General features: G+C 40.0%; 1 protein-coding gene and 1 pseudogene across 1 annotated transcript; one reads left to right on the top strand and one right to left on the bottom strand.

Moving 5' to 3' along the window:
* Positions 1-98: 98 nt before the first annotated feature.
* Positions 99-3943, bottom strand: LOC108463851 (beta-galactosidase 13-like; annotated as a pseudogene).
* A 450-nt stretch (positions 3944-4393) lies between these two features.
* On the top strand, positions 4394-8412 carry LOC108466138 (beta-galactosidase 13-like). Its single transcript, XM_053025079.1, has 14 exons — positions 4394-4787; positions 4878-5086; positions 5169-5235; positions 5326-5562; positions 5657-5751; positions 5859-5964; positions 6060-6144; positions 6224-6342; positions 6444-6611; positions 6698-6873; positions 6956-7175; positions 7264-7371; positions 7473-7720; positions 7804-8412. The coding sequence occupies exons 1-14, from the start codon at positions 4554-4556 to the stop codon at positions 8261-8263; spliced, it is 2532 nt and encodes an 843-aa protein (XP_052881039.1). The 5' UTR covers positions 4394-4553; the 3' UTR covers positions 8264-8412.
* Positions 8413-8639: the final 227 nt, after the last annotated feature.

The following is an 8639-nucleotide window of genomic DNA, read 5'->3' as shown; positions in this document are numbered from 1 at the left end:
CTTATAGTATAGATACTTACATTTCTTAATTTAATTAAAAAATAACCAATGCAGATATTTTCTTGCTTAAATGGAAGGCAAGAAGAAAAAGGGGTAAGTTATTGTAATTCTGGAATTCGCACATATTCATTTAATATTTAAGAAATACAAATAAATAGATCGAGCACTCCTCCATGCACCGTCTTAGCTCAATTAAAAAAATAAAATGTGAAGCTTAATCCAAGCTGTGTCGAAGCACGCATTTGTTTAGGCACATTTGAGTTGGACGGCCAAAGTCTTCCTGAGATGGATACATGCGTCATTTTGGTTACTGAAAGGAATGCTATCTAGTGGGATTTGGCAGCTGGGCTTCCCAAGCAATACTTCTCAACGACTTGCTTGGATTCTGGCGCTGTGCAATTTCAATAAAGTAGGCTCCGCAAGCGCCAAATGGATCACCATAGCTCGCAAACTCCACTGCCACGATTTGCTTCTTGCCTGGACATTTCAATTCAGCCCTTGGTTTCAAATCATTCACTTTGGCTTGGAGACTACCATTTTTGGTTTCGAACAATCTCGGGGATGGTGGGTGAATTTCACTCACACCACTGCAGATTGTATCCCTGTTGACTGTTACTATATGGACATCTTTAGGATTGCCTCCTTCTTCCTCAAGGAGGACAATCAGGTTCTTTGGCTTCAAGTATGCCCGTGGGATGTGGTACCTGCATTACATGAATTTTAGCTTCTTTCTAGTTTATAATTTATATCGGTTAAAAGACTGTTTCAGCGTTTATAGTGTACATACTCGGATTGTGTTGGCTTCTTAAGAGGACTAAGGTAATTGTTCCAATATCGGCCAATGCTTCTACCATTGATCCAAACCATACCCTTCCCCATACCAGTCATAACAATGGCAACTGGGTTGTCCCCTTCTGGTGCATCAAAATATCCCTTGTACCATGTTAATGGTCCTCCTTGGTCAGGCTTTGTCCACTGAACAGACTTTGAGCCTTCCTCAGTAAACAATTTCTTCTTTTCTCCATCAATTCCAACCTGAAAGGGATTCCAAATTACGTTTAAGAAGCCATCTCCACCACAAAACTATTACTTGCCATCGAGATTTATTATAGAAAGTGACAAGTCCAGTGGGTACCTGGTGGCCCCAACCATTTTGTGATATGTCCAGTGTTCCAGTGTTCAAACCAAGGATGGTGATAGAACGAGGCCCAGCGAACCTTTTCTCCATGTAGGCTCCGCTATCCTGGATTAGCAAACAAAATCACATGTTAATTGATTTTATAAATTTCATTTAAGCGTAACAAAGTGCTTTAAGTTGCAGAAGCCTTACAGGGAGTCCCACTAAGTAGCCCAAGAGAGCAATATGGTTTTCCCCTTCCTTCAAGCTTACAGCTCTCTGGAAAACAAAGCTCTTCTCAACTTTGCTCCCATGTGCAGAACCGGCGTATTCACCATTTACATAGGCATGGATTCCATGGCCAAGACTAGCAACCCGTAAAACTGGTCGGACATTTTTCTTCATTGGTAAATCACGTCGACCCAACAAAAGGCTGCGGCCAGAAACTCATTGTTCAATATCCTTTCTATGTGTAACAGGTGAAAATCAACGTGTTCATTTAAGTTTCAACTCACCTAGTTGTGTACCAAGCATAGTCGGTTGTATCTTTGGTCAAATGAAAAAGCTCCCTTGGCACGTCAAACTTAAATCCAAGTCCGACAGGAGGGACTTCCCTGTACATCTCCCAGTTAAAGTTCTTGTTTGCAATTTCTGATCTTACAAAGTTTCTTGAGTTATGTTGAGTTGTGACCTGAGTTAAAAAAATCAATGGTAAGTTAATTCACAGGTTGTAAAACACAATGGGGCAGCTTATGTGAGCTTGTAGAATTGGAGATACCAGTTGAGTGTTGAAAACCACGGTCTTGCAATCAGGGAGGACGCTAATGGAACGAGCCGGCAGGCGAATGTCCTGGCCCCTGAAATTCACATGTTGTGCCAGACGGGTGTTATTGTTGGCCAAGAAAGCTGCACAGGCTGAAGTTCCAGGTTGTTGCCAGACTATAGCCTGCAATATCGCAATACATTAACTTAATTCCCTAGTAAACTAACCAATATCTATTTACCCAAAAATCTAATTCGATTACGCCATATAGATGCATTGCTTACCTGTTGATCTGGACCCAGCTTTAGAGTAGTAGGAACCCCCAAAATAGAGCCCTTTTGCACAAACTCAAGGCCCTGTGGACGTCCTTAAGATGACCCACTTTGGTTCCTTTGAATACCTAAAGCATTAAAATGTGAAAGTTAGCTGCATACACAACTTCAATCCATACATCATCGATAACATGTTCTTGATCCTACCAAATTCATCAAGAGGGCCTTCGTCATAGTAACGAGTTGTTGTAAATGAGGCACTTGTCCTGCCAAAATTGGTGCCACCATAGTACTGCAGACACAAAAAGAACAGTGAGCCTTGTCTAAAAAGAGTGTCATTTAGCTAAGAAATGAACTCAGAAGACAGCCAATTATCTTCCTATACCATATAGTAGTTGACCATGCTTCCATTTTTGGAGAAGAATCGAGCAACTGAGTATGCCAAATCTTCAGCTGACCTTTGGGATGGTGGATCACCGAATACTCTATACCTGAATCGTTAAAAAACCCATTGAAACGGCCACAAAATTAGCCTATATATACACCAACATATTCGAATCTTCTTCAACATCTTCATATAAACTGCACCACTACTTACTGTGCAGTCCAGTTCTCAGTCCACAATGCCGGCTTGTTGCGCTTATTTGGACCATAGAAAGTATCTCCACAGTGCCTTCCATTGCATGTATTGATCTGAAGAACCAAGTATATTACATTTCTCACTTAGTTATGCCAAAATAAACACGTTTTCCATCTCTCTTTTTTTTTTTTTTTTATCAATTATAAACTTACAATGGGATCTGGGGCATCCCTCTGCTTGCACATGATCCATGGGACATTGGCATTCAAGCTAAGGGCCAGTTTACCGGCCCATTGAACATAACTATCCCCTTTTTCCCTGAATGCTCTTTGAATAGTGTTGTATTCATTCTCTATCTGTGCTAAAATAATAGGTCCTCCTTGTGGAGCAAACAACTTCTCTTGCTTCAGTTTGTCAACAATCAAGGTCACAAACCTTTTCATGTGTTTCTACACAGGTTAAAAGTTTGGTTCAGATTTGAAGCCTTGCATCATATTTTGTATATAACTTTGTTGATGTATTTATCCCTCAGAACATTACCTTGAAAGGTTCATTATCGGATCGGAAAATGATGCCGGGGACCTCTCTTAACCAATATGGTAATCCTCTGATAGTTTCAGTGCGAAAAAGTCAATATGGAGGACTCGTATCAATTTTAAAGAAGAATTTGGGAAAGTTTAAATGGTTACCCGTGATTCCATTCAGCCTGAATAAAGGGGCCAACCCTAACGACTGCATACAACTTATGCTCATGAATCAACTTGATGAACTTCACCAAGTCAAATTCTCCTTCAAAGTTGTACTGTCCCTCAACTGGTTCATGTCCATTCAGAAAACATACGTCTCAATCGCATTGATGCCTCCTGCTTAGCTTTTTAATCAGGTCCGGCCACATCTGCAAAAACCAGTAGTTGTAAATAATCTAAATCCATCCATCCATCAACCAAACTATATTATATAGAGAAAAGAAAAAGATGCATACATCTGGGGTGCTACGTGGGTAATGGATAGCTCCCGAAAAGAAGCTCTCGTTTGCCATTGATGATCAAGGACCTTGCGTCGTATGTCACACCAGAGCCTTCTGACCTCCTACCTTAACTTCTTCGTCCCTTCCTCGGTATCCTTCTGAATCTCTTCGACATTTGCATTGCTATAAGCAATCAACAATGTCGACAAAAAAATATCAGGAGTAAACGCCGAGGTTCTACCATATTATATATACCAGTAGAAGAAACTTTTATTCTTCGGGGTTGGAGGACGTTGCTACTATAAGTAATGAAAGGAGCCTCACTTTTACGGAAAGCCTCTTTAGCTTGGCAAGAGGAGAAGCTCGAAGAACAACGTAGCATAAAGTCAATTATTTATAGTGTTGGGATTACTATTTTTAACCATCGAATGTTGCAGGTTTTACTATTTTTTGTTGAGAAAATTTGCTATCTTTGGAAGAAATTGAATTTTGGCTGTAACATATGAGATCATAATCATCATAATAAAACATATGAGATCATAATCATCATAATAAAAAATATTAATTTAACAAACATTTCACCACAAGATAAATTGTTACAGCCAAAATTCAATTTCTTCCAAAGATAGCAAATTTTCTCAACAAAAAATAGTAAAACCAGCAACATTCGATGGTTAAAAATAGTAATCCCAACACTATAAATAATTGACTTTATGCTACGTTGTTCTTCGAGCTTCTCCTCTTTGCCAAGCTAAAGAGGCTTTCCGTAAAAGTGAGGCTCCTTTCATTACTTATAGTAGCAACGTCCCTCCAACCCCGAAGAATAAAAGTTTCTTCTACTGGTATATATAACAATGGTAGAACCTCGGCGTTTACTCCTGATATTCTTTTTGTCGACATTGTTGATTGCTTATAGCAATGCAAATGTCGAAGAGATTCAGAAGGATACCGAGGAAGGGGACGAAGAAGTTAAGGTAGGAGGTCAGAAGGCTCTGGGTGTGACATACGACGCAAGGTCCTTGATCATCAATGGCAAACGAGAGCTTCTCTTTTCGGGAGCTATCCATTACCCACGTAGCACCCCAGATGTATGCATCTTTTTCTTTTCTCTCTATATAATATAGTTTGGTTGATGGATGGATGGATTTAGATTATTTACAACTACTGGGTTTTTGCAGATGTGGCCGGACCTGATTAAAAAAGCTAAGCAGGGAGGCATCAATGCGATTGAGACGTATGTTTTCTGGAATGGACATGAACCAGTTGAGGGACAGTACAACTTTGAAGGAGAATTTGACTTGGTGAAGTTCATCAAGTTGATTCATGAGCATAAGTTGTATGCAGTCGTTAGGGTTGGCCCCTTTATTCAGGCTGAATGGAATCACGGGTAACCATTTAAACTTTCCCAAATTCTTCTTTAAAATTGATACGAGTCCTCCATATTGACTTTTTCGCACTGAAACTATCAGAGGATTACCATATTGGTTAAGAGAGGTCCCCGGCATCATTTTCCGATCCGATAATGAACCTTTCAAGGTAATGTTCTGAGGATAAATACATCAACAAAGTTATATACAAAATATGATGCAAGGCTTCAAATCTGAACCAAACTTTTAACCTGTGTAGAAACACATGAAAAGGTTTGTGACCTTGATTGTTGACAAACTGAAGCAAGAGAAGTTGTTTGCTCCACAAGGAGGACCTATTATTTTAGCACAGATAGAGAATGAATACAACACTATTCAAAGAGCATTCAGGGAAAAAGGGGATAGTTATGTTCAATGGGCCGGTAAACTGGCCCTTAGCTTGAATGCCAATGTCCCATGGATCATGTGCAAGCAGAGGGATGCCCCAGATCCCATTGTAAGTTTATAATTGATAAAAAAAAAAAAAGAGATGGAAAACGTGTTTATTTTGGCATAACTAAGTGAGAAATGTAATATACTTGGTTCTTCAGATCAATACATGCAATGGAAGGCACTGTGGAGATACTTTCTATGGTCCAAATAAGCGCAACAAGCCGGCATTGTGGACTGAGAACTGGACTGCACAGTAAGTAGTGGTGCAGTTTATATGAAGATGTTGAAGAAGATTCGAATATGTTGGTGTATATATAGGCTAATTTTGTGGCCGTTTCAATGGGTTTTTTAACGATTCAGGTATAGAGTATTCGGTGATCCACCATCCCAAAGGTCAGCTGAAGATTTGGCATACTCAGTTGCTCGATTCTTCTCCAAAAATGGAAGCATGGTCAACTACTATATGGTATAGGAAGATAATTGGCTGTCTTCTCTGAGTTCATTTCTTAGCTAAATGACACTCTTTTTAGACAAGGCTCACTGTTCTTTTTGTGTCTGCAGTACTATGGTGGCACCAATTTTGGCAGGACAAGTGCCTCATTTACAACAACTCGTTACTATGACGAAGGCCCTCTTGATGAATTTGGTAGGATCAAGAACATGTTATCGATGATGTATGGATTGAAGTTGTGTATGCAGCTAACTTTCACATTTTAATGCTTTAGGTCTTCAAAGGGAACCAAAGTGGGGTCATCTTAAGGACGTCCACAGGGCCTTGAGTTTGTGCAAAAGGGCTCTATTTTGGGGGGTTCCTACTACTCTAAAGCTGGGTCCAGATCAACAGGTAAGCAATGCATCTATATGGCGTAATCGAATTAGATTTTTGGGTAAATAGATATTGGTTAGTTTACTAGGGAATTAAGTTAATGTATTGCGATATTGCAGGCTATAGTCTGGCAACAACCTGGAACTTCAGCCTGTGCAGCTTTCTTGGCCAACAATAACACCCGTCTGGCACAACATGTGAATTTCAGGGGCCAGGACATTCGCCTGCCGGCTCGTTCCATTAGCGTCCTCCCTGATTGCAAGACCGTGGTTTTCAACACTCAACTGGTATCTCCAATTCTACAAGCTCACATAAGCTGCCCCATTGTGTTTTACAACCTGTGAATTAACTTACCATTGATTTTTTAACTCAGGTCACAACTCAACATAACTCAAGAAACTTTGTAAGATCAGAAATTGCAAACAAGAACTTTAACTGGGAGATGTACAGGGAAGTCCCTCCTGTCGGACTTGGATTTAAGTTTGACGTGCCAAGGGAGCTTTTTCATTTGACCAAAGATACAACCGACTATGCTTGGTACACAACTAGGTGAGTTGAAACTTAAATGAACACGTTGATTTTCACCTGTTACACATAGAAAGGATATTGAACAATGAGTTTCTGGCCGCAGCCTTTTGTTGGGTCGACGTGATTTACCAATGAAGAAAAATGTCCGACCAGTTTTACGGGTTGCTAGTCTTGGCCATGGAATCCATGCCTATGTAAATGGTGAATACGCCGGTTCTGCACATGGGAGCAAAGTTGAGAAGAGCTTTGTTTTCCAGAGAGCTGTAAGCTTGAAGGAAGGGGAAAACCATATTGCTCTCTTGGGCTACTTAGTGGGACTCCCTGTAAGGCTTCTGCAACTTAAAGCACTTTGTTACGCTTAAAATGAAATTTATAAAATCAATTAACATGTGATTTTGTTTGCTAATCCAGGATAGCGGAGCCTACATGGAGAAAAGGTTCGCTGGGCCTCGTTCTATCACCATCCTTGGTTTGAACACTGGAACACTGGACATATCACAAAATGGTTGGGGCCACCAGGTACCCACTGGACTTGTCACTTTCTATAATAAATCTCGATGGCAAGTAATAGTTTTGTGGTGGAGATGGCTTCTTAAACGTAATTTGGAATCCCCTTTCAGGTTGGAATTGATGGAGAAAAGAAGAAATTGTTTACTGAGGAAGGCTCAAAGTCTGTTCAGTGGACAAAGCCTGACCAAGGAGGACCATTAACATGGTACAAGGGATATTTTGATGCACCAGAAGGGGACAACCCAGTTGCCATTGTTATGACTGGTATGGGGAAGGGTATGGTTTGGATCAATGGTAGAAGCATTGGCCGATATTGGAACAATTACCTTAGTCCTCTTAAGAAGCCAACACAATCCGAGTATGTACACTATAAACGCTGAAACAGTCTTTTAACCGATATAAATTATAAACTAGAAAGAAGCTAAAATTCATGTAATGCAGGTACCACATCCCACGGGCATACTTGAAGCCAAAGAACCTGATTGTCCTCCTTGAGGAAGAAGGAGGCAATCCTAAAGATGTCCATATAGTAACAGTCAACAGGGATACAATCTGCAGTGGTGTGAGTGAAATTCACCCACCATCCCCGAGATTGTTCGAAACCAAAAATGGTAGTCTCCAAGCCAAAGTGAATGATTTGAAACCAAGGGCTGAATTGAAATGTCCAGGCAAGAAGCAAATCGTGGCAGTGGAGTTTGCGAGCTATGGTGATCCATTTGGCGCTTGCGGAGCCTACTTTATTGGAAATTGCACAGCGCCAGAATCCAAGCAAGTCGTTGAGAAGTATTGCTTGGGGAAGCCCAGCTGCCAAATCCCACTAGATAGCATTCCTTTCAGTAACCAAAATGACGCATGTATCCATCTCAGGAAGACTTTGGCCGTCCAACTCAAATGTGCCTAAACAAATGCGTGCTTCGACACAGCTTGGATTAAGCTTCACATTTTATTTTTTTTAATTGAGCTAAGACGGTGCATGGAGGAGTGCTCGATCTATTTATTTGTATTTCTTAAATATTAAATGAATATGTGCGAATTCCAGAATTACAATAACTTACCCCTTTTTCTGCTTGCCTTCCATTTAAGCAAGAAAATATCTGCATTGGTTATTTTTTAATTAAATTAAGAAATGTAAGTATCTATACTATAAGATGCTGGACCGAGTTTGATACCACAAGTGTCAACTCAGTTCACATTAAAAAAAAATTAAAATTAAAATGATTAAGAGTATATAATAGGAGTATTTAAAATTTATAAATTTTAATAAGTACCCATTCCAT

This window comes from Gossypium arboreum, chromosome 2 (genome assembly GCF_025698485.1).
Source record: "Gossypium arboreum isolate Shixiya-1 chromosome 2, ASM2569848v2, whole genome shotgun sequence".
Classification (NCBI taxonomy): Eukaryota; Viridiplantae; Streptophyta; class Magnoliopsida; order Malvales; family Malvaceae; genus Gossypium; species Gossypium arboreum.
The sequence above is the reverse complement of the archived record's forward strand: the minus strand, read 5'-3'. Positions and strand labels throughout refer to the sequence as shown.

Excerpts from the sequence above, each read along its gene's own strand:
- LOC108466138 (XM_053025079.1), top strand. The coding sequence starts at position 4,554 with ATGGTAGAACCTCGGCGTTTACTCCTGATATTCTTTTTGTCGACATTG. Across the intron at positions 5,965-6,059 it reads GCATGGTCAACTACTATATG|TACTATGGTGGCACCAATTT; the intron begins GTATAGGAAGAT and ends TTGTGTCTGCAG. Across the intron at positions 6,343-6,443 it reads AGCTGGGTCCAGATCAACAG|GCTATAGTCTGGCAACAACC; the intron begins GTAAGCAATGCA and ends GCGATATTGCAG.